This window comes from Panicum virgatum, chromosome 7K (assembly GCF_016808335.1).
Source record: "Panicum virgatum strain AP13 chromosome 7K, P.virgatum_v5, whole genome shotgun sequence".
Classification (NCBI taxonomy): domain Eukaryota; kingdom Viridiplantae; phylum Streptophyta; class Magnoliopsida; order Poales; family Poaceae; genus Panicum; species Panicum virgatum.
The window spans coordinates 33,986,050-34,011,736 of record NC_053142.1 but is presented as its reverse complement, the minus strand read 5'-3'; the positions used below and the strand labels follow the sequence as shown (position 1 = coordinate 34,011,736).

At 47.3% G+C, this 25,687-nt stretch overlaps 2 protein-coding genes across 4 annotated transcripts in view; one reads left to right on the top strand and one right to left on the bottom strand.

Annotated features, from left to right (window-relative positions):
- The window catches only part of LOC120641136 (pentatricopeptide repeat-containing protein At2g06000-like), a 28,738-nt gene that overhangs the window by 1,991 nt on the left and 1,060 nt on the right, over nucleotides 1-25,687 (top strand). Inside the window, exons 2-3 of one of the 3 annotated variants that reach the window (XM_039917125.1) lie at nucleotides 251-751; nucleotides 6,219-7,059. The gene's annotated coding sequence lies outside the window, so the exon portion shown is untranslated. Of the gene's footprint in view, nucleotides 1-250; nucleotides 983-6,218; nucleotides 7,060-25,687 lie in introns of those variants that run through there. The other 2 variants (XM_039917124.1, XM_039917127.1) reach the window with 2 other exon arrangements.
- LOC120641137 (protein LURP-one-related 6-like) lies at nucleotides 23,617-25,434 on the bottom strand. The gene is made up of 3 exons (XM_039917128.1): nucleotides 24,896-25,434; nucleotides 24,279-24,521; nucleotides 23,617-23,910 (listed from the first exon to the last, which is right to left on the bottom strand). The coding sequence occupies exons 1-3, from the start codon at nucleotides 25,118-25,120 to the stop codon at nucleotides 23,779-23,781; spliced, it is 600 nt and encodes a 199-aa protein (XP_039773062.1). The 5' UTR covers nucleotides 25,121-25,434; the 3' UTR covers nucleotides 23,617-23,778.

The window sequence follows — 25,687 nt, the reverse complement described above, 5'->3', positions numbered from 1 at the left end:
TGTAAGCTGTGTGAGATATACCTTAATACCCCCCCCCCCCCCCCAACCCAAACAAAAAAAATGGTACCATGTTTAATCTGAGAGAAATGTTGAGTGTAACTGCCCCAGTCATAATGTTACTATTTCTAAATTAAAGACCTAATTGACATGTTTCCTTCTTAGATTGTTAACATGCCTCATCCTGTGAATCCCACATTCCCAGTTGAGTTTTATTCAATTTATTCAATGAAACAAAATTGTTGATTTGCAGGACATTCATCTGAAAGAAACTCAAGTGTAAATATTGAGATCTTGGTTGCATCAAGGCTACCTAATTGTCGAGAAAGTAATCAAACCAAGTTCATTCTGAGTTAGAATGGAAAGGTTAAGCTGTTTGATGCACTATGCATTCAGTGAATTAATTTGGTGAGTCTCATGAAGAGGAGTCAAACGAGTGTCCATAGTGCTGCTATGCTGCAGTGATGCTACAAAACTTGCACGGATGATGCTTGACATGCTCCTGTCAACATTATATCTGAGCATATTTCTGTCAGTCACTTTGGGCATTTTGCCAGGATTCAAGAGCAGCTATGTTCAGGAGATTTTTAACCGAATAAAATTGAACTAGCAGTTGAAGACTCAATGTTTGAAAGATTGTATGGAAGTAAAGTTACTCTCTACAGAGCTACTTCAGTTATATGACGTATATCCCTTCTTCAGTTGAAGATTATGCTTGAAGAATTGGATGGAAGTGATTTACTCTCTAGCAGAGGTACTTCAGTTGTATCATTTCTTCTCTGTGTATTGTTCATCCCCATAGAGATTCTTTTTAGGAAAGAGTATGCACACTTGTGCATTTTTCATGCCCAGATAGCTGTCTACAGTGGCATTGTAGACAATTTTTGCTAGCTATGTCTCCATAAGTTTGAGTATACGTTTTTTCCATTGCAATTTTTAAACTTGCCTTTGAGGTGCTGAGTTGTTTCTAGTTTTACTAGCATAATCAGTCTGTTGAGTAGCTGGAATCAGTTAAGCCATGGAAGGACTTTCATCTGTTCATGAAAGTTCCATGTTGGCTTGTCTGCTAGGCCTCAAATATCACGCTTTTTGGGAGGACTTGAGTTTGTTCCAGCATTAAAATTAAGTTTAAGCTGTCCCAAATAAGTTCATGTTTAGGTGGTAAAGTTCTCATAATTTCAATTACCAAGTCAAGACATTTCCCATCTTTTTCCTGAAGTCCAAGTTAAGGTGGTCGTAAGTCATAATTTCAATTGCTAAGTCAAGACATTTCCCATCTTTTTTCTATTTTCACTGCTTAAGGTATATCCTTGAGCAATACTTTTGACTGTACAAGGCATAGTAACAGAAGTCAGGATAGATATCACATTCCCAAATCCAGGGTCAGGGTGTCGCAGGGTTGATGCCCCCATTTCTGCTTGGGTCACCACTCCGCAGCAGCAGGAGCATGTGGGCGGGTACATAGAAACAGGGGAAAGGAGGGAGGGTGGGATGATGTGGGTTTCTTTTGCTGAGATGTGGGACACAGCCGATATCGAAGAGGTCTATGCCTCTACGGCCAGCAGCTGGCAGCACACGCCACTTAGAGCATCTCCAAGAGTACCCAAAATACATTCTAAAAATTCTTGTTTTGGAAATAAATGAAAAAATATGACTCCAACAGTGACCTATCTCAATGCCCAATCCCTCCGCAGTTCCAAAAATGAAGCCATCCAGAGCTATATTTGCGCCTCGAGGACGAGCTCCCAATCGCAAAAAATTTCACCTCCTGCGGTCCTACCTCGCGCCAGTCCTTGTTTGTTACCGAGAAAAAAAATCAAGCGTGGACCCAGGTGGTGAGATGGCAGCGTTTTGGATCTAAATTTTAGGAACTGCTGGAGGAAGGAACGTATTTTGCTTCCAAAAGTTTTTAGCCATCTCCCAAAACTAAGTTTTTGGAACTTTATTTTTTAGTCATTGTTGGAGATGGTCTTAGGGAGTAGAAACAGCCAATACAAAATAAAACTGTCTCCAACAAAACTTGGGCACAAAAGGGAAGAGGACACCATGGGCAATCAATTTTACTACCGCCTGCTACGAGATGTTGGCTAGCAGTGGTTGATTTGTGGACTTCAGAGGTGGGTTGCCTGAGAGGAGAGAGAAAGTGAGGAGCAAGGCAGGACCGCAGGAGACGGCTGCATGCGTGACTATTATAGGGTACATTAGGTGGGGTAGTTGGTTGGATGGGCTGGATGAATTTTTTTTGTCCTTTTTTTACTTTGTATTGTACCTCTATAACTACTTATGCAGGGCATATCATAGCGACCCATATTTTTAGAGGAAAATTGGTCCTGTACCATCGAAAGATCACCACACTCGTAAAATACCATTGAAAGATGACCGTCCCGTAAAAACCACTGAAAGGTGCTACCGTTACTGGAAATTAGCATTCTGTTAGAATTTCTCACGGCAAACTTTGATTTGGCTCGTTTCAGCACAAAACAGGAATATGAAATGACCCTTCTACCCTTGTGTGATGACCAACAAGAAAACAAGCGCTCGGGCCTGCCTTACCCATTCCTCCCGTTCCTCGCGACACAGGCACACAGAGTCGCCCCCATCCGCTCCTCCCTGTGCGCCAGCGCCGCCGCTCCTCCGGCCCCCTGCCAGCGCCGCAGCTCCTCCGGGCCGCTCCTTCCTGTACGCCAGCGCAGCCGCTCCTTCGCCCCCTGCAAGCGCCGACGCTCTTCCAAGCCCTGCTGTCGGCGCCGCCGCCCCTCCCACCGGCGGGAGCCCCCTGGACCGAGCGGCTCCTAGGGTCGCCGGCCTCCAGGCGGGCTTCCCTTGGCCGGCCCCAGGCGCAGGGTGGTGGGGTACCTTGGCCGGCCCCCTAGCGCAGGCCGCCGGGTGCCTTGGCCACCGCCCGTCCCCGACCCGCGACCCTCCGCCGTCCGTCCTGTCATCCATCCCGTCTTCCACAGATGGATCCATTCCAGATTCCCCCAGAGTAAGATTCTTAACCCTAGCTCGTCCTGTATCTGTTACTGCATGTAGATGTATTGTGAAATTAGTTGAAAGAGATGCACTTTTGGACAAATGTGGTATGCGATTGGGAGTAGTCAGTAATGATTGTACCAGATTTGCAACAAATAAGTCAGATGTGTTAGCAGTGTTGTTAATTTATGCACTGCTACTATTTCAGGATCGATGAGAACAATGCTTGTAGACTAGTGATTGATGTCACCTCCTTCTCAACTATTGAGGATGGTCGTGTTGTGTACCGAAAGGGCAAAAATTTGGAGTGGTGGGTAGATTCAGAGGAGTACTCCATCATTGACATGGAGAAAGATGTTTCCAAACACTTTGGTTGGGCTAGCTACCAAGAGGCAAATTTTTGGTTTCAAAATCAGAATGGTGATACAACACGACTTGCTACTGATCAACAGCTTATAACCTTGTTGCGGGCTTTAAAAATTGTGAAGTTCATCATGACTGTTAATAGATGTGAGCATGTTGATGTTCCTGTGAATGGGACTCAAATGGCGGATAATGAGTTGCAAGTCATGGGGAATGAGCTGCAAGTACATGTTAGCAATGAGAGGGATTTGCTACATGTCCCATCTAGAGTTTTAGCTGCAGAATATGAGGGCTAAGAATGGGCACATGAGCCAGAACTTGGGGTTACAGCAGCTAGCCCTCCTAGAGTAGAGGAGGAGGAGCACTATATGGAGCCTGGTTTTGACCCCGAGGGAGATGATCCAATTGGAGCAGATGAAGAGTGGAGATATTTTAAGCAGCAACAAAAGGAAAAGAGGACAGTGGAGAAGAACCGAATGAAGAAGGAATATCAAGGTAAAGATCCAGATGCTGTACCAAGTGATGAAGCCACTATGGTTGGAGAGGCATATGTTGCACATACTACATATGACAGAGGTAACCCTGAAATTAAGGCAGGATCCACATTTGTTGACAAAGATGCATTCAAATTGGTTATCAAGCAATATGCAATTACAAGAGAGTTTCAGACATTTGTGGAACATAGTGACAAAGTAAGGTACAGGGCAAGATGTGCAGATCCAACTTGTTGAAAGGATCTTGATCACGCAATGTCGTTGCCTAGAGGGGGGGGTGAATAGGCGTTTCTTCAAAATTTGGCGCTTAATCCCTGCTGGGACTGCCTGGACCGGTCAGACCGGTATACCAAACCGGTCAGACCGGTCTATGCAGGCAGACAGTCCAGTCAGCGGGAACAAGTCCCCTCTCGAGCTTGAACCTATAACAAACTTGGGATATGTGTCTTGCAGAGTATTTCTAACAATAGAAACAAGTCCCTACACACAAGTAGAGCACACCCAAGTAGATCGAGCGGAAGCACAATTCAAACTCAAAACTATAAATGCAAGGTAAGTAAATCAAACCGAAATAGAGATGATGCAATGAAGACACGGTGATTTGTTTGACCGAAGTTCGGATTCACCCCGTGCACCCACGTGTGAATCCTACTCTCCGTTGAGGAAGCTCGTAGTGACCCCAAGGTCAAGCTATCTCCTCTTCTCCACTATATGACCATGCGCCCTCTTGGCACATGATAGAAGCCGCAACAAACTTGCCGCTGCTCACCACAACCTTGGGAGCTAGCCGGCGACGCCTAGCCGTCTAGGAGCCGATGCTCCAAGAGTAACAAATGCTTCAATCGAGTTGGCCGACGCAACCTCAAGTGCTCAAAGCTTGGGATGTTTCTCTCTTGCTCAAATGACTCTCAAGGAATGGATTCACTCAACCCAACTCAAAGATTCACCTTGAATCAAGCAACTCTCACAAAGAGAGGTTGGGGAGAACTCTCCAAGTGCTCACAAGGCTCTCAAGATGTTCTGAAATGTTCTAGCATCAGCACCCACGAATGGATGAAGTCATGGAGTATAAATACCCCTTCTCACAAAACTAGCCGTTGCCTTGTCAGTGTTAGACCGGTCAGACCGGTCCCCTAGACCGGTCAGACCGGTCTATTTTGAAAACTAGCCGTTGGAGGCTCACCCTGCTCAGACCGGTCCCTTAGACCGGTCAGACCGGTCCCTCTCTGTTTTCTGCAATTAGCTCTCACTCCTTAGGCTAAACTCTCTAAGGACTGGTTTGAGCACTTTTGGTATTGTCTAAACCTACTGATGTTGCATCCCTCTTGATAGTACGTCATACCTATACTCAAGTGCACAAATGAAATATACAAATTCCACGATTACTTGAGCTTCTTCATAATATGATCATGCCGACTTTTCTTCGATCAATACCGTGAGGGCATCAACATCTTCTTTCTTTTGAGCATACCCGCTTTGAGCTAGTGACTTTGAATCTTTGAATTGCATAGGAATGAAATCCACCTTGATTCACAAGTCACCTTCTTTTCTTGAATAATGACACTCTTCAACATAGAGCTCTCCATGACTATAGGATCTCCGGCCATTGACCCGTATCGGTTTCTTTGCTCCCTCCAAGCCGTCGCTTGCGTAGCCTCTTGAAACACGCCTCTCGGTCCTCTACCTTTATCCTAGCCATCCATCTTGAACTCATATTGATTTGTGTCATGCAAGAAATCTTCGTTGTCAATTTGAATTCTTAATTCAATCTTATATGCAAGCCTTCCAATTTGAGACATCATATAAGTATCAACTCATGTCTCATTCTCTTTTGCCTTGCTTGCTTGCATCTTAAGTTAACATCCATTTATCACATGTGACAAGATCTTCTATATTTGAGACTATGCATAAGCATATCACATCTCATTCACAAAATCTTTACTTGTCACTTTGAATCCCATCATGGATCGAAACAAGCCTTCGCAAATATTAGAGCCTTTATATCAATCATGAATACTTTGCTCTATTTCCCTTTTCTTGTTTCGCTTGTCACATGCACATTATACCAATGGGATAAACACGTTTGCTTGCAATACTTGAGCTATCTCTTTTAATACACATTTCATAATTAAATACCTATTCATAATCTCATGCAAACAAGTTAGTCCTTTAATCGTGTTGTCAATCAATGCTCCAAAACCCACTAGGGCCTAGATGCTCTTTCACTTGTGAATGGAAAGTTCATTCAAAGAAACTTCGTGGCTGCCCTACTTTCATGGTATATTATGTGATATGTGATCTGTCCATATTTATTTCAGAACAAATTAGATCTGTTACATTCATGTTTTGTTCTCAATTTCATATTGCTGATCATGTGTCTTTGGTTTTCAGATTGTCTCCATTTCAGAAGGGCATACATGTGCAAGCACAAGCCAAGTCAAGGGAAAAGAGGCCACTAAAGGTTGGATCGCGGACAGGGCAAAACCTCTACTCCAGTCCAACCCAGGCATGACTGCAAAAAAGATGAAGGATCATCTTGAACACCAATTTCCACTCAAATTATCATATAACAAGGTGTGGGAAGGAAGACAACGTGCACTAGAAGGACTGCATGGCACTTGGGAAGATGGCTTCAAGATGTTGTGGAGTTTCAAAGCAGAGTTAGAGGCTACTTGTCCTGGACGCATAGTAGAGATTGATTGCAAGAAGAAGAAAGATGGGCGAGTCTATTTCTCTAGGATGTTTGTGGCCATAAAGGCATGTGTGGATGGATTTTTTGTTGGCTGTAGGCCATACCTTGGAGTGGACTCCACTCACCTCACGGGCAAATACAATGGGCAGCTAGCTGCAGCAACAACAATTGATGACCATAATTGGATGTATCCAGTAGCATATGGAATTTTTTACAAGGAGACAAAAGCTGATTGGGGTTGGTTCTTGACACAATTGAAGAGAGCAATTAGAATTCCACAAGGATTGACAATTCACACTGATGCTTGCAAAGGTTTAGAGGCAGCAGTCCATAAAGTCTTTGGAGAAGCAGTTGAGCACATGGAGTGTTTTAGACACTTAATGCATAATTTTAGGAAACATTTTGAAGGAGATGTATTGAAGTACATGTGGCCTTGTGCTTGGGCATGTACCATTCGGAGGCATCAGTGGCTTTGGGATAGAATTACTGAAAACTGTCCGGAAGCAATTCCTTATTTGCAATCATAACACTAACAGATTTGGTCCAGAGCTAAGTTTTCAGGGGAGTGCAAGGTTGACTATGTGAATAACAATATATCAGAGTGCTTCAACAATTGGATTAAGGAGTGCAAAGGTCTACATGTGGATGTGCTTATGGACACAATTAGAGACATGATAATGGAAAAGATAGCAATGAGGCAGGTCATAGCTCAGAGACTTGATGGGCCAATTCTTCCTAGTGTTATCAATGAATTGAAGATGAAGAGTAGAAATTTGAAGTACACGATCAAGGGGAGTGGTGGACTTAAGACAGAGGTGTCTGGATTGACAAAGGACAACTATCCTTGGAGGCATGCAATAGACCTTGAAGTGAAAACATGCTCATGTGGTCAGTGGCAGATTTCTGGTAAACCTTGCACCCATGCCATATGTCTCATAGGTTCATTGAGACAGTTGAAACTTGAGGACTATGTGCATGATTACTACTCACTTGAGCGTTTCAAGGCTACTTATCAATTTGTGGTAAACCCGATGGTTGACAAGTCACAATGGCCTGTGGTTGATCCTGGGTTTGAGATGTTGCCTCCAAAGCTAGAAAGGGCTGCGGGCAGACCAAGAGTGAAAAGGATCAAGGCTAGAGGTGAGCTGGGGAAAAGGGGACAATACGAATGTAAAAGATGCTTGCAGTTTGGGCATATTGAGAAGGGATGCTTTGAGCCACCTACTGAACTTGGTGTTGAATTACCACCTTCATTTGCTGCCAAATCAAAGTGAGTTGAAGTTCTTGCTGTCTATTTTTTCCCTTGCATTTGCCTTACATAATGTTCTGATTATATTGCTGTCATGTAGAAAAAGGAAAGGAGAGACTGGAACTTCAAAGCAGCCTGCTACTAAAAAGTCCAAGAAGGGTGGAGCCAAAAAGGGTGGAGCCAAGAAGGGTGCAACAACAAGCACATCTACTTACTTTGATCATATTGAGAAAGGATGTACTGAGCCCCCTTCTGAACTTGATACTGAATTACCACCTTCACTTCCTGCCAAATCTAAGTAAGCTGAAACTCCCTTCAATTTTGTTACTATGAATTCTCTGTACGGCTGCATAATGACTAGAGTAAATTGTTGCTATGTAGGAAGAGGAAAGGGGATGCTACTACATCAACATCTAAGAAGCCTTCCCAAAAGTCCAAAAAAATGGCACATCAAGCACCTTAGTGGCTGAACCACCAGCAACCATCTCCACTTCCTTGGTCTCTCACTCACCAGTTAGTCCAGGACCAATAACAAGGAGGATGGCAGCTTCTACTTCTACTCCAACAAAACCTCCAGAGACACAATTGAGTCCAAGGCCCACAACCAGAAGCATGGCTACACAACTACACATATCACCAGGTGGAATTGCTAGGAGGCGCATCATAAGCTAAGCCTTGAAAAAGGCTGCTGTTGTGCCGTATTTAGTGCAAAAGCTGTGTCTGCTGTATTATATTGCTGTCCTGAAACAACCATGTATTGCTGTGCTGAAATTAGACTATAGGGCATTGCTATGTGGCTGCTAGATGTAAGTTAATACTATTTACATGTGTTGAACTGGAACAATGGTGTTCGTGGGTAGACTATATTTAATGCATGTGAGACAGTGACCTTGTGTTCAAATGGTGTAAGATGAGGCCCTGTGCTAGTTTCTTGTGTTGAAATGGTGTCAGATCAGGCCCTATGCTTGTTTCTCATGTGGTGAATTGTAAGAAAACGGTCTGGGGGTATTTCTATCCAAATTAACAGAGCTAACGCTCAAATCTAACAGAGTGCTACTTCCAGTTCACATTTCAACCTTTCGGTGGTATTTTACGGGGGCTCAAGCTTTCGGTGGTATTTTACGGAAGTCGCGATCTTTCAGTGCTATGAGACCAATTTTCCCTATTTTTAGACACCTGCTTCCCACAGCCCGGTTGACCTTGACCCAAATTTCTAGTGACCATGGACCATGGTACAAGGTGTACACATTTAGCAACTTTGTTGATAATTCATGAAAATTGCAATTTTTGTTGGTTGAGTGATAATACATAGCAGGTGGGTAAAATTGGAATAGGAATGCTCTATGTTTCTGTGGTCGATTAGGCCTCTTGCTTGTTATGTGTCTCCATTTTTATTGTTGGTGTATATGTGAGTCCTTGTATAGAGGACCATCTAGAGGTCCATGTATAGGATCTATATATCTCACCTTTCTAGAGTTTGGAGGAATACAAGTCATTATTCTCTCCATCATGGTATCATTAGCCTAGGGTTTCTCTTTTTCTCCTCCTCCCCAGCCGCAGCAGCCACCGCCGGCGCCATGGCCGGCCGCCGGCCGCCGGCGCCGCCCCCCTCCTCCTCCTCCCCTCCCCTCGTCCTCCTCCCTTGCGCCGTGCGCCGCCTCTGCCTGGTCCTCCGCCGCCGCCTGGCCGCAGTCCGCCTGGCTGCAAATCCGGCCCGTCGTCGCCCTTGCCCTCCTCGAGCCCGCGCCCGACGGCGCCGCCGCCGCCGCCGCTGCTGGCGCGGCCGCCGGGGCTGGAGGGGGCACAGGGCCCCGGCCGCTGCCGCCCCTGCTGCAGATCGATCCGGCAGGGGCCGCACGCGCCGGGGGTGCAGGGGCCGCGGGGGCCTCTGGCGCCGCCGCCAGTGCCCTGCAGGTGCCGCCGCCGGCCCTGCAGGCGCAGCTGCCGCCCCTGCAGCACGACCCGGCCACCGCCGCGGGCGCTGGGGGCGTGGAGCCTGCGCAGTGTGACATCCCAGAGTTTTAAAATGCAAAGTAAGAAATATTAAATATGATATTATGCATAATCAACCAAGAAGATGGACTCGAATACATTTATGTGTGCATGCATGTGTATGTGTATAGATGCATAGGTCAGAAATCGTAAATAATTTTGTAAACCAATGCAAGTATACATATGAAATCGAATAGGCGTCTCTCTAAAATCATGTTAAATCAAAGTTTTGTTGGAGTCAAAGGGAGAAAATAAAAGTTTGAACATAAAATGACAGGTCCTTTGAACCGTATTATTCAAAGATTTAAACTATCTGTCAAATTTCAAACTAATCTGCTTTGAAAATGATTTCTAAAATATAGCCCAAATAAATTTTTGTCCAAAACCAAAGTTGTAGGTTTTCAAAAGACGAACAACTATTGTGTTCAAAGTTTTTCGAGTTGCCGCACAAAAATGGAAGAAACATTTGAATTTCGAAGCGCATAGGACATTTTCAAATGTACTCAAGTTTCAAATTTTATTTCTCAAACGAAGCCTCAAATGAAAAAGTGCCTAAAACGAAAGTTGTAGATCTCGAAATTTTGAGCAAGTTTGGTATTCAAAAGTTTTTCATTTGACCTTTGGTTTAGGGAGAAAAATTGAGTTTACAAACTAGAATTATGAACTTCGAGTTATTTACAAAACTGCTCTCAACTCTATCACTCTTTTTTTTCCTCACGGCGTTCGCACGCCGGCGAACGTTGGTAACGGCGCCGTCTCTGGCCGCCGGCCACGCGCCGTGTTCCCGGCCAAACCCGTCCTCGGCGCCCCTGGTTTCGTCAAAACCACCCTCCCTGGCATCTCCCACGCACGACGCGCGTCCTCTATGACCTGGTGACACGCCACGCCGCCCGCGCGGTCGTCAACGGCCGTCGCCTCGCCGTCGCTCTCCTTGGTCGCATAGCCTTCCCCAGGCAGCACACCCGTGCCCAACTCATCTTTCTCCTCATGCCCAGCACTACCTACGGGGCCACGACCCCCTCCCCTCTGCTTGCCCAGGAGCTCGCCGTCGCGCCATGGTTGCCGCCGCCCACGGCTTCCACGCGGAGCCCCCTCCTCCGCCCTCCCTCGACCCGAGCCACCTCCAGGAACGAGTCCCTCTCGGCTCACTGGTGCTCCCCGACCCCTCTACCGCCGCCCCAACCCATTGGAACGGCGCCGCCGCGGTTCAGACCGCCGCCGGTCGCCCGCTCCACGTCGAGCTCCCACCTCCGCCCTCCCACAGCTCCAATCAACCCCGGGAATGGCTTCACCTCGCCCCAACGGAGCTCCCAAGCCCAGCCAAGCCGCCTCGCCCTCGCCGGAGTGCCGCAGCCGCGGTACAGGGCCGCCGGCGGCGGCCGGCGCCCGCGGACAGGCCATCACAGGCCACCTCAGCCCCAACTGAGACTACCGGAAGGTGCGCACGAGCCCCCTCACCCTTTTCCCCAACTTTCCCCTCGCCGCCGGGGCCGAGCCTCGCCGGAAAACGGCCGCCCGACCCTCCCCTGTTCTGTCCAGTTCCGCCAAGGACCTCCCGTGAGAAGAAACAGAAATCCAGGGGCCTAGATGCAAAAGTTCGTTTCCTTTTTCTTTTGTTTTCAAAAACAGCAAATTTGTAAATTCCATATAAAATCGTATAAAAATCATAAAAATTCAAGGGAAAATTCGATTCATGCCACCACAACTCCGTGAAATTGGGTGTCATGTTGAAAATCATGCCACTCAATGGCATGATTTTCAACATGAGATCCAATTTCAAGAAATTGGAGTGGCATGGATCCAACTGACCCAAAATTCAAACTAAAATGTTTTGGAATACTTAGATCAAAACCTACAACTTTTGTTATAGTCACATGTTCATATTATGCTTCTATTTTAATCTAGGATAAAGATTAAATTAAATAGCACACAAATGTATCTCCTGTTGTAGTCATGAACTAAGACTAGTTTTTGGAAAGTGTTCTATACCCTAGATGAGTAGCTTACTGTAAAAATTTTATGACATTTTGACAACTATAGCTATATGTTTCATTAGATCTTGATTTATGCCTATGTTAAATAGAATTAAATACACAGGGTTCTATTTTAGTTTTCCTGAGCTGAAATTTTTAAATCAGCCTTACTATAGTTTCTAGATGCTATATAAAAATTTTGGGAATTTTTAGTAATGTATAACTAGTCCTTTCGATTTAATCATTAATAAACTTTGTAAATCAAAAACCCTAGTTTCCTTCATTAGAAAAATCTCATAGTTTTACTAGAGCTTGAGTATGAGTAGATGAACATGCATGAAAATTTTTAGAATCAATAACTTCCTACTTTGTTTTGTAAAAATAGATCTTTATCCCAGCAGAAGTTATTTAACTTATTGTTCATGTTTAATCTGCTTCATGAAAATAGCTGAAAATTTTATTGTAAGTTGGTACTTCAGTTTTGTTCCTTGCATCAAAATTTCAACCCCACAAGCTATGGGTAATTATAGTTTTGGACAAAGCATGTTATCTTTAGTTTTGTTAGAAGAAATAACTTTTGTATGTTTTGGTATATAATGAAAACCCCACTTTGATTTTATGAGCTAAGTTGTGTTAAATAACTACTCTATAAATGACTGCCCAGGAAATATTAATTAAGAAGTTTCACATCCAAACTCACCTCATGTTGGACTACAACTTTATCGTGAGGGAAAAATAATAAAACCTAAATCGCTAAACAACTAGGAGCTTTGCATTCATACATATGCATTGTTGCATTTCATTTAGGTACGATACATGAATCACATAAAGGATGTGACGTTGGAGCTGAGCCAGAAGACGGTGAATGGTGGACACGTCTAGAAGATGGATGGATGGATCCCGATGTGCATGGCCGAAGGAAGATGCTCGCCGAGCAATCACCTTCTAACTAACACTAACCTAGTGTTAATCCCAGGCAAGCCCCGGAGCATGTCCTATCTATTTTAAATTTATGGCACTTATTATTGTTTCTATCTACTTGCGCATTTAAGTTTACAGGAGTTGTTTGGAACCTTAGCTGCATGATCCTAGGTACCTATGCTTGAACACTAGTATGTGTAGGTCGCTAGTTGGCTAGGCTAATGGTTCGGTAGAAGTCGAATGATTTCCTGTCACTCGCGAGAATTATAGGAGTTGAATGTCTTCTACATACTGCAACTATAAGGCTCACGGGCGGGGTTGTGGTACTTGTGATACCCCGTCTGTTTAGTGAAAATGGATAAGGCCGCAGTGTGTGGTAGTGGTGGTTAAGCGTTTGAACGTACTAATCACATGCCGAGAATATGGTAATCGGTAAGCTTAAGTACTGAATTGAACCGCAGCCGGAATATACTCCCCACCGTCTTGAACTCGTTCACATCTAGCTACAGAGTCGTCGTACTGTTGTACTTGAGGGCGGTGGGCCTGTTTCGTGAAGCGGGAATTGAAGGGAACTGTTGCGTGGGTGACTCTGTTCCCATGCGTGTGTTTAGGTCTGCCTGGCCAGGTTAACAAATTCAATTCGAATCGTCAGTTTCTCACCGGTTATTGAGACTGCTTAACCCTTTTGCCACATAGAGTAAGAAGTGGAAGAAGATGATGATGATGAATTTGGTTGGTTGGATGGTAAGAGATAATTGTTTTCACCATGTATGCTATTGGATAGATGCTCACCTAGAATGGTTAATTGAACTAGAATCTGAAAACTATAACCTACAATTAAGGATCCACTCTTTACTGCTTTTCGGCAAAACAAACCCCTCAAGCCAAAAGTCTTGCATGTCTAGATAAAGGGCTAAGTATACCCTCAGTCGGGTAAGCCTTGCTGAGTATTAGAATACTCAGCCTTGCTTGTGGCTTTGTTTTTCAGGTGGTGCATCGGAGGTTACGATTGATGTCATGTACGGGCTTCATCATGACGTCTGGTTTCGACGCTAGACTATCGTTCGTTTTACGTCAAACTTGAGCTATGTTGTTCTTTTATAAATTCAAACTTGGTTTGTAATATTAATTCAATTTCATACTCTGTACTATAAAATTTGTGGAATGTTGCATTCTCTGGACTGCTTTGTCGATCCTGTTCAAGTGGTTTAATCGGGATTTTACCCGACAGCACTGCCGGATTACTCCGTTTTAAGTGCGTGTTAACCCTGATTGTCATTTTGATGATGGTTAGCGCACTTAAATCGGATTAATTTAGGCGGGGCTGCCACACGCAGGGTCCCCTGCAGTCGGACGCCGATCCTGTCGCCGCTGCTGCCGCCGCTGCGGCCCACCGCGCGCGCGGTCGCTGTGGGCAAGCAGGCCGTCGACGCCGCCGCTACCAATCCCGCGTGGTATGGCCTCGGAATGGCCCCTGCAGATGCGCTGCTCGCCGCCGCTGCACTCCGTGGGCAGCAGGCCGACTCTGCTCTCGCCGCAGCCCTCCTCGCCGCCAAGTCGGAGGCTTCGGCGGCCCAGGAGCGGGTCCGCGTGGCTGCCCTCGCCTGGGAGCACGAGCGCGCCACGACCGATGCCCCCGCGCCTCCTCCTCCCGCCAGGCCCCGCCCGCTGGATCTGGAGCCCGGTACGACTCAACCGACCCCATGGTCGCCCAACTCCACCTCCAGGCCGTCGGCGTCCAGAACATCAGGGCCCTGGTCACCGTCCTCCTCGACCCGATGTCCTCCTACGGACGCTGGCGGTACCAGGTCTTGCTCGCCCTCCGCCGCTACGCCCTCGACGACCACATCATCTTTGACACGCCGATCGAGGCGCGGGACGTGGCGTGGCTGCACCTCGACAGCGTCGCCATGTCCTGGATCTTCGGGACCATCTCCCTAGATCTTCAGGACCTCGTCAGGACCCACGGAGGCACCGCGCGGCAGGCCTGGGTGGCGCTCGAGGGGCAGTTCCTCGAGAACGCCGAGTACCGCACCCTCCAGCTCGACGCCACCTTCCGCACCTTCATGCAGGGGGACCTCTCCGTTAGTGAGTACTGCCGGCGGATGAAGGGCATGGCCGATGCTCTTCACAACCTCGGGGATCCGGTGTCCGATCGGGTCTTGGTGCTCAATGTCCTACGTGGCCTGAGCAGCACCTATGACCACCTGAAGAGCTGGATCGCCCGCCAGAGGCCCTTCCCCTCCTTCCTGCAGGTCCGGGATGACCTCGCCCTTGAGGAGATCACCAGGGGTCTCGCGCCCGGATCACCCTCGTCCACCTCCACCGCGCTCGTCGCTCCTCCACCGGCTTCCTCCGCCGCCCCTGCCACCTCTCTCCTTGGTGCTGCTCCCGCCGGGCATACCGGAGGTGGTGGGGCGTGGTAGTCGTCGACGGGGGGGGGGGGGGACGTCGTGGTGGTGGTGGCACTGGTGGCCCTGCTTCTGGGGTACCGGTACCGGTGGGGGCCGTCGGGGTGCGCCGACTCCGCCGGCTCCGACTCCGACTCCTGCTTTTGCCCTGCCCCTGGAGGTATGTCCTGGCCATCCTTCAACAACCCATGGTCAGGGCGCATCTCTATGTGGCCGTTCCAGGGTCCGGCAGGGGGGCCTCGTCCTCAGTTCCAGCCGGCGGCCATGTTCACCGGCGCTGCTCCACTCTTCGCGCCGTTCTGGACCCCGCCCGCTCAGCCCAGCCAGCAGTCGACCTGGCCTGGGGGTGGGACCAGGCCGCTCTGGCGCAGTCCTTCAGCACCATGGGACTAATGCCGCCGGTCAGCACCGAGTGGATCGCCGACTCGGGTGCCTCGTTCCACAGTACTCCTGATGCCGGTATCCTCTCTTCTGTCCGACCCCCACACCCCTCTTTTCCTTCTTCTATCATGGTTGGTGATGGGTCTTGCCTTCATGTCACCGCCGTGGGTTCTGCTCCTCGTCTTTCTAATGTTCTTGTTGCTCCTCAAATGGTTCACAACCTTCTTTCCATTCGGCTTACTGTGAAGGATTCGGCTTCCCGGCGTCTGCTCCTCCGATGTGATAGCCCGGGGCCCTTTACACTCTTCGGCTTCCTGCTTCCGCTACTCCGTCTTCAACTTGTTCTTCGTCTACTGCCTTTGCCGTGACGCCTTCTTCCACCACCTGGCACCGCCGGCTTGGTCACCCCGGCCACGACGTTTTGGCTCAGCTCAGCCATAGTACCGATGTTCCATGTACTAGGGCTCCTGCTGAGCACCTCTGTCATGCGTGCCAGTTAGGTCGTCATGTTAGACTTCTGTTTTCTTCTTCTTCTTCGCATGCTGCACATGCTTTTGATCTTATTCACTGTGACCTGTGGACATCTCATGTACTCAGCATGTCTGGCTATAAATATTATCTAGTCATTGTTGATGATTTTTCTCATTACTCTTGGACTTTTTCTTTGCACGCCAAGTCTGAGACCTTCCCCACTCTCCTCCACTTCTTTGCCTGGGCGTCCACTCAGTTCGGCCTCACCGTTAAGGTCGTCCAGTGTGACAATGGGCGGGAGTTCGATAACTCCACCTCTCGTTCTTTCTTCCTCTCTCGGGGTGTTCAGCTGCATATGTCTTGTCCGTATACCTCTCCTCAGAACGGCAAGGCTGAGCAGATGATTCGCACGATGAACGACATCATGCGCACCCTTCTGATCCAGACCTCTCTGTGTGGCAGAACCGCCCGACATAAACCGGATTAAGTGAGCTAACCATCATTGCAAATACAATTAGGTTTAACTCGCACATTAGACGGAGCACATCGGCAACCCGTCGGGTAAAATCCCGATGAAACCACTTAAACCTGGATTGAACAAAGCAGCATAACTCACGCGAAGGCGAGTCCAGATATTACAACACTACACCATACATTACAACACAGAGAGTTTAACATAATTTTAGGATTACAAACCAAGTTCCACACTTAACAAAGTGTTTTGCAGAGCGAACATAAAAGAAATTTACCAGAGTCCTTTATTTTAGCAGAAGTAAATACGAGAACTAACGACGATAGGGGTGTCACGATGAAGCCTGCTTCATGACATCACTCGCTCTTGTCATCGTTGGCCGGGGACGTTTCCCATTCCACGGACCAACCAGGTGGGAGAGTGTAAGGCCAGGTCAAACTGGCAATCATATCCTCAAAGGTTTCACCTGAAACAAATTATAGCCACAAGCAAGGCTGAATACACTAATACTCAGCAAGGCTTACCCGACTGAGGGTATACTTAACCCACTATCTAGACATGCAAGGCCTTTGGCTTGAGGGGTTTGTTTTGCCCAAAAGCAATAGAGTGTAGGTCCTTACTTTTATATTTTAGCTTCAAGGTTCTAGTTCAATTAACCTCTCTAGGTGAGCATCTATCCAATAACATACATGGTGAAAAATATTTATCTTTCATCAATCAACCATATTCATCATCATCATCATGTTCCACTCAGGGTTTTTTTCCCGACCGGTTAACCCAAACCGCCGGCCACCGGTTCCGGTTTACTGGACCGGTTGGACCGGTAACCGGTGGAAACCGGTTGAATTCAAATCCAAATTCAAATAAATTCAAAAGCTCTCGTGCAACCGGTTCCGACCGGTTTACCGGCCGGTTTGACCGGTTTACCGGCCGGTTTTACCGGTTTACCGGTCGGTTTGACCTGTTTGAATTCAAATCCAAATTCAAAAGCTCCCGCGCAACCGGTTTACCGGTCGGTTTGACCGGTTTGACTGGTGGGCCTTAATGGGCCGGCCCATTTATTTTCTTTTTCTTTTTTGATTTAACTTCAAATCCCCGCAAACTATACTAAATGAACGAATTTTTGAGAAAATTTGACACCATTAGATTCGTGACACCTTGAAGTATTTTTAGGAATGTTTTGGGATTTTTTCATTTTTTTTAATTTAAATTTAAATTTTGAATTTTGGCCGGTTGGGTACCGGCCGAAACCGAAACTGGTCCGGACCGGTTTGACCGGTAACCGGTCAAACCGGACCGGTTCCCACCGGTTAGGTAAACCTTGGTTCCACTTCTTACTCTATGTGGCAAAAGGGTTAAGCAGTCCCAATATCCGTGAGAGGCGGACGATTCGAATCGAATTTGTTAACCTGGCCAGGCAGACCTAAACACACGTCACGTGGTTACTCCCAGAGTCACACGTGCAACATTTCCCCTTTCTTTCCGGGTTGTGGATCAGGGTCACCATCCTCGACTACAGAGCCCCGCTCTGCAGCCGCATGTGCGCGCATGAGAAAAACGTTCAAAGATGGTGAGGGAGAAGTCCACTTGCCGGGCCAATCAGGTACTTAAGCTTACCGATTACCATATTCTCGGCATGTAACTCCTATAATTCTCGCGAGTGACAGGAAATCACTCGACTTCTACCGAACCATTAGCATAGCTAGCTAGCGACCTACACATACTAGTGTTCAAGCATCGGTACCTAGGATCATGCAACTAAGGTTCCTGTCAACTCCTGTAACTTAAATGCACAAGTAGATAGGAACAATAATAAGTTGCATAAATTTAAAATAAAAGGACATGCTCCGGGGCTTGCCTTCCTGGGCGTAGCTAGATCTGGGCTCTTCCGAAATCGGGTTCAGGTCTTCAATAGCTTCAGTTAGATTCACTTGAGCTTCACGCTGCTCACTCTCGGACTCGGGCACCAGCTCGTATGTTCCGTCAGCAAGAGTAGTCGAATCTATATGAAATGCACATGTATGAGTTGTGTGACGACAATAATTTATTATTTGCTTCACTATAAAGTTGTAATTCAAACAAAACCCGAAGTTAAAGAGTGAAACGCTTGCATTCATATTTTAGTGGACAATCGTTTATAGAGTAAAATCTAATACGTTTGAGTTCATAAAAGAATCTAGGGTTGGGTTTCAACACTTCATAAATTAGAAATAGTTTCAGCAACTACAACCTTTACACCAGGTAGAACATTAGATCAGAAACTTGCAGTAAAAATTTCAGGCAAAAACAGTAAAGCATGGATGCATGAAACATACTCAAAAACTGCTCATGCAAGGATCAAGATGAATTTACACAGATTAAACCACAACACTTTTGAATGTCAAATTTTTACAGAGGAGTATACATATGATTAGAAACACACTTTAAATTTATCAGAATTTTTCTAGACATAAAACAGGAGTAATAAAATTGACAAATTTAACTCACATATAACAAGACTAATTAGTACAGAGAGTTACAAAGTGTTTTTGGCTCTCAAAGTTTGTATACTAGCTTGTATTTTGAATACTGAGCCATGGTAAAATTTTCAAATTTTTCTAGATGCAACAACTATTTATAACAATTTATCACCATTTTTAAAGATTAAAACACAGAGCTATCTACACAAAAGTAAAAATAATGAAACTTGGTCAGTGGTGTTAATTTAGTATTTTAAGTACACAGAAAAAGTTTCATACACATATCTATATCAGAACATCCATAAATAAAAAAATAAGTTATTCTACTAGATCTAGCCAAGACTAGGGTTTCATCTAGTTATAGGTGTTAACTGGTGCTCAAATTTTTACACAACACTAAGCATGTCATGGATTAGACACCAACCAAAAATAACCCATATATGCTGAGTAGAACTCCTAGAATAATTATAGTCTATGTAATTTAATCTTTTTCCTAGATTAAAATATAAACAGAAAATAAATATGTGACTGTAATGAAAGTTGTAGATATAGTAACAAGAAACTCATATCAATTAAGATTTCATTTTTCTGATTTTTCTACGAATTTATATCGATTTTACAAGTTCACTGCTTTGGAAATTTAAAAAGGAAAAAGATTTCTTTTTGCGCAGGGGCCCCTGGAAGAAGTAATTTCCTCGCAGATAACCCCCTGGCCGGACTTGGAAACAGGGGAGACGGCGGGCGGCCGGAATCCGGCGCCTGCGGCTGCCGGCGGCGAGGGGAAACAGGGGGAGGAGCAAGAGGGCGGCGAGAGCAACCTCGGGGTGGCCTCGGTTGAGCGCGGGACGGCCGGAGGCGGCCTCTCCGCGGAGCAGGGGCTCCGGCGGCGGCGGCGGTCCGGCGGGCCTGGACGGCGGCAAGCGGGTCGGGGAGCACCGGTGGAGGGCCGGGGAGCTTGCTGCGGGGTCGTTTGGGGGCGGAGGGAGGCCGGAGGGGTGAGCTCCGCGGCGGCCTAGGAGGCGGCGGCGGCCATGGTGAGCGGCGGCGGCCGTTCCCAGGCAGAAGGGGCAAACGGGGCTCGGCTCTTAGGCTCGGAGTGGAGGAGGGAAGGATGAGGACGCCTCTGGGCTCGAGAGAAGGGTCTGGGCAGTTCCAAGGCGAGGGGAGGGTGAGGCGCAGTCGGACGGCACGTCACGTCGTCGTCGTGGCGCTTCGACGGCAATCCTCGGCGTGCGCGCACAGGAACGGCGACGCGTGGTGAGGCCGAGCGGATTGGGGGCCGGTTTGGGTGAACCCGGTGGCGGGGAGAGGGTTCTGGCCGGGGAGGGCGGCACGAGGCCGGCGGCAGCGGCTCAGCCGGCGCAGAACAGAGGAGGGAGAGAGAAATGAGAGAGTAAAGAGAGAGAGATTTGATTGATTCAAAATTTAAATTTTTCTAAAAAATTTCTGTAGAAACATGGAAAAACTTTGAATATGAAAGTTGTAGAGAATTTCGAATTCTACACTTTTTATTTCAGGCACCAGTTCGTTTGAGACTTCGTTCGAAAGTTAATTTGAACTCCCGACGAATGTATGTTATTCATCAATTCGAATTTCAAATCAACTTTTCTTCAACTTTTGTATGGAAACTCGAAAATATTCGAACATGAAAGTTATTTCACATTGAAAATGCTACAACTTTGGTTTTGGGCAAAATTTCGTTTGAGCTATGGTTCAAAAATTATTTTCAGATCATGTTTGGTAAAATTTGAATTTATTCAACATTTCATGTGACCTCATTCAATTGGAATTTAATTCTTCATGCCAAAATTCTAACACCACCTATAAAGGATATTGATGCATTTTATTTTTCATTTCATGGTGAGAATGAAGAATTACCCTACTACCCTAAATCAGATGTATCCCACCCAAAGTACAAACACACACACACACATGCATTGCAACCATAAATGTATTTAATTTAGTTTTTCTTGGTTACCGATGCATGATGCTTTGTTTAGTTTCTTCTGTTTAGCATTTTTAATTACTTGGGTTGTCATACTCTGCCCCCGTACTTCTGGGCTGCGAGCCTCCACACCGCCACCTACCTGCCCAACCGCCTTCCGTCCACTGGTTCTCCTGCTCCCACTCCACACCACGTTCTTTTCGGGACCCCTCCTCTCTATGACCACCTTCGGGTCTTCAGGTGTGCGTGTTACCCTAACACCTCCGTCACCGCTTCTCACAAGCTGGCGCCCCGCTTGACTCGTTGTGTGTTCCTCGATTACTCCCCTGACCACAAGGGGTACCGATGCTTTGACCTCACCTCTCGCCGCGTCCTGATCTCCCGACACGTCGTCTTTGACGAGTCAGATTTCCCCTACTCCACCTCCTTTACTCCTTCTCCTGACCCCGAGCTGGAGTCTCTGTTTCCAACTGACTCGGTGGTTCAGCCACCATTACCTATTTGTCCTTTCCCTGCAGGTTTTCCCGGCGCACCAGCACCGTTTCCGGTGATCCCTGCTGCGCCAAGCGTGGCCCCGTTACCCGCGGTCGCGGCACGCGCGGCCCCCGGACCTCCAGTCGTACCGCGCGCGGACCCGGTGTCTCCCGCTGCGCCACGCGCGGCCCCGGTGCCTTTCCCACCACCTGCGCGGTACGCTCAGCCGGTGCAGGTGTACCGGCGTCGTTCGGCGCCGACACCGGCGCCGCAGCGGTACGCTCAGCCGGTGCAGGTGTACCGGCGTCGGTCGGCGCCGACACCGGCGCCGCCTCCTATTCTGGATGCTCCTGCGACGCCTACACCGGAGCCTTCGCCACCGCCGCCTCCTCCGGCTCCCTCTCGAGCCGAGCCGGAGGTGTACCACCTGCCAGTCATCCATCGGGATCCTCGGCATATTCATCCCATGGTGACTCGGCGGATGGCGTCTCAGGCCACGACTCTCTCCGCCACCGAGGGAGAGCTACAGGTGTCTCCGGTACCCTCCTCTGTCCGCGACGCCTTGGCGGATCCTCACTGGCATCGCGCGATGGAAAAGGAGTACGCGGCTCTTCTTGCCAACCAGACGTGGGACCTCGTGCCGCGTCTGTCTGGTTGCAATGTGGTGACTGGCAAGTGGATCTGGACGCATAAGCGTCGGACTGATAGCACACTGGAGCGCTACAAGGCTCGCTGGGTTCTCCGGGGGTTCACTCAGTGGCCTGGTGTGGACTATGATGAGATCTTCAGTCCAGTCGTGAAGCCCGCTACGGTGCGCACGGTCCTCTCGCTTGCGTTCTCGCGCTCTTGGCCTGTGCACCAGCTGGACGTGAAGAATGCGTTTCTTCACGACACTCTGTCAGAAACTGTATACTGCTCTCGGCCAGTGGGATTTGTGGACTCGAGTCGTCCAGATATGGTCTGCCGGCTCAACAAGTCTCTCTATGGTCTGAAGCAGGCTCCTCGGGCTTGGTACTCTCGATTCGCCACGTTCTTGCTGACATTGGGGTTCACCGAGGCCAAGTCTGACACGTCTCTCTTCATCTACCACCGTGGGGATGAGACTGCATATTTGCTGCTCTATGTCGATGACATTGTGCTCACAGCCTCCAGTCAGCAGTTGCTTCAAAGTGTCATCTCCTCTCTGCAGCAGGAGTTTTCTATGAAGGATCTGGGTCGGCTCCACCACTTCTTGGGCGTCACTGTTGAGCCACGCCCGTCTGGTCTTCTCCTTCACCAGCGGCAGTACGCACTCGATATTTTGGAGCAGGCTGGGATGACTGATTGCAAGGCCTGCTCCACTTCTGTCGACACTCAGGCGAAGCTGTCTGCTGATCTGGGTGATCCGGTGGCTGATCCTACTGCCTACTGGAGTCTGGCTGGCGCCTTGCAGTACCTCACATTCACCAGGGCGGACCTCACCTATGCTGTTCAGCAGGTCTGTCTCCATATGCACGATCCCCGGGAGTCACACCTTGCTGCGCTGAAGCGTCTCCTCCGCTACGTCCGTGGCACTGTGGACCTCGGTCTGGAGCTTCACCGCTCGTCCTCTGCTGAGCTGGTGGTCTACACTGACGCTGACTGGGCCGGCTGCCCGGACACTCGTCGCTCCACTTTCGGCTACGCCGTCTTCCTGGGCGGCAGCCTGGTCTCCTGGTCGTCCAAGAGGCAGCCGGTTGTCTCCCGCTCCAGTGCTGAGGCGGAGTACTGGGCTGTCGCTAACGGCGTGGCGGAGGCGTCCTGGCTACGACAACTCTTGGCGGAGCTCCACAGCCCGCTCGCCAAGAGCACGCTCGTCTACTGCGACAACGTCAGCGCCGTGTATTTCTCCACCAATCCCGTCCAGCATCAGCGGACGAACCATGTGGAGATCGACCTACACTTCGTGCGTGACAGAGTCGCCATCGGCGATGTTCGGGTACTCCATGTCCCGACTACCTCCTAGTTTTCTGACATCTTCATCAAGGGATTGCCCTCCTCGACCTTCTCGGAGTTTCGCTCTAGCCTCAACGTAGCCGGTGGCTAGTTATGGCTGGGGGGTATTTGCCCTTTGTACTCTCTTCTTGTCCAGTCTTGAACACCGCTGCGCCGGTAGTTCAGATTGTGGGGGGGTGTTGGCTTTCTTGTTATCCAGTCTTGAACACCGCTGCACCGGTAGTTCAGACTGCGGGGGGTGTTGGTATATATGTGAGCCCATGTATAGAGGCCCATCTAGAGGCCCATGTATAGGATCTATATATTCCACCCTTCTAGAATTTGGAGGAATACAAGCCATTATTCTCTCCATCATTTATTAAAGAAGCAAATGAGTGGCAGCGTAAGGATCATATCAGCTTGTCTCAAAATGATATTCAGTGCGACATACAATCATATGATGGTGCCAGCATGCATTGTTTCTGACTTGAAGATTATAGTAGGTTGCAAGATCAGTGCTATTGAACATGAGTCTACTCTATTCTCTCATTCATGCTATCAGCATCTGGTTGATTCTCCATGAATGTTGTCAAGAATTGCCATCACACCAATGATGAAAGCTTGGTCATATCCTGATTGCACTTCCACATGGTAGAAGTCCTTGCCTCCAATCAGTTCTATCCTACCCATCTGCAGAACAGATACCATGCGTTAGATCTCAATCCCCGGTGCTCAATTGTTAGTGGCATGAATGCGATGCTGACAATACAGTTCTACACTTTCATATAGACAAGTGCATGCAGATTTAGATAACAGGGTAGCAATATATAGCTTGAGATGATTAAGCACTTTTCTTAGTCCAACATGAACCATGACTGTAGACGTGTAGAATATACTTTGTTTTTTCTGTTGTCATGGAATAATTCTTGTTAATCATGATCTGAGTTAGTTTATGTATGTCTTAATCAATTCAGTGACAATAAAAAGAATGTCTGAAAGATAATTTACTACAGAAGCTGAGGTAAGAGTAGGCGACTATAATGGTACAGATGGCATACCCGGGCTACTATTTTTCTGGTGCAATCAACTATTTTGCAGTCTCTATCTGCAAAAGATCCACCAATTTCGAAATCCCAATTTTTGCAGTGCCTCTTGGGTTCAATATGAATTCTAATTGGAGCACCTTGTGCTATGCATGATTTCGGATCAGTTAGGCTGAAGACCAACTTGTCTTTTCCTTGGTAATCCATCGAGTATCCATTCCATTTGTTCCTAGTGCTTAGAGCCTGGACAATTCCTCCCTGCAGTTTAGAGTTTTAATAATGCGAACATCAAAGAAACATAGGAAGTGAAGATATTGTAGGACAAATAGTTGTGTTTCTTTTTCTCAGTTATGTTTCCACCATTTGTCTATATGAAGTTCTCACATTCTCACTATTTTCTTCTTTAAGAGCTAGTCTCCCTATTGTAAATGGGAGCTGGAACAAAAGCTGTTCCCGCATCGCTACAAAATTTAAGAGCTGGCCCTGCAAGCGAAGTATGAAATGTCGCAAGTATGCTCATAGTATTAGATCAACATGAGGTTCTTCTTCACCATCTTAGCTCAAGGGAAGCACAGAAAATTATTGAAAATCAAGAAAGCATGCATCAATATTTTGCAGATATGATCCGTTACCTTTTTAGAGATGAATAGTATTGGTTCTCCTTCACCATCTTTGACCATAATCTCTCCCTTGGATCCAAGTATTCCACAACCATCTACGGCGAAGACAACATTATGACTGAGGTCAGTAACAACAAAACCACCACCATTCACTACAATGGGTCGTCTCCTGATCATCAGCATTGTTGGAGTGCCTGAGCAAAAAATCTTGCTAACTACAGGAATGTTGTTGTCCATTTCGCTTGATGCTGCTCACAAAGCGGAGGGAGAGATCTCTTGCTTGGATCTGAACCCCTGTTTCTGTTTGCCCACCTTGCCTCTAGCAAGTTCTGGGGCTAGCAGGCGAGTACTTATATTGGAGCAAAAGACGATTGTTTCAAACAAGATAGTCTCCCAAGCTGAGAAGCAATGAGGAAAATCCAGTAGGTTGGTGTGGTTCAGAGTCTCTATACTATGGAAAGTGACTGCAAGAACTTTTCTTGCAAGTTGGACAAAAGCCCTGCATAAAGCAATCCTGAAAAAAAAAAAGAAAAACTGCTCTGGTTGAATATAGTTTGTCTAACTTTCATAAAGCAGCATCTTTCTGGTGGTGTTGCTCAGAAGTTTCTCCTTGGCAATTGTACGCATTTCTTCTGTGAGTGCTTCATATGCGCATTCTAATCATTTCATTTGAGGTCGCAACAGTGCCTTATGTTTTTTGTTTTCATCTCGAACTTCTTACGTCTCAAATATGCGCATGGCACTATTAGATGATAATAATTTTACCAGAAGGCAGGAATATTTGTGACTGGTGCATTTCTTATT

Coding starts and splice junctions, on each gene's coding strand:
- LOC120641137 (XM_039917128.1), bottom strand. CDS start 25,120: ATGGACAACAACATTCCTGTAGTTAGCAAGATTTTTTGCTCAGGCACT. Junction 24,522..24,895: donor TACTATTCATCTCTAAAAAG/GTAACGGATCAT, acceptor TCTAAACTGCAG/GGAGGAATTGTCCAGGCTCT. Junction 23,911..24,278: donor CCAGAAAAATAGTAGCCCGG/GTATGCCATCTG, acceptor TCTGTTCTGCAG/ATGGGTAGGATAGAACTGAT.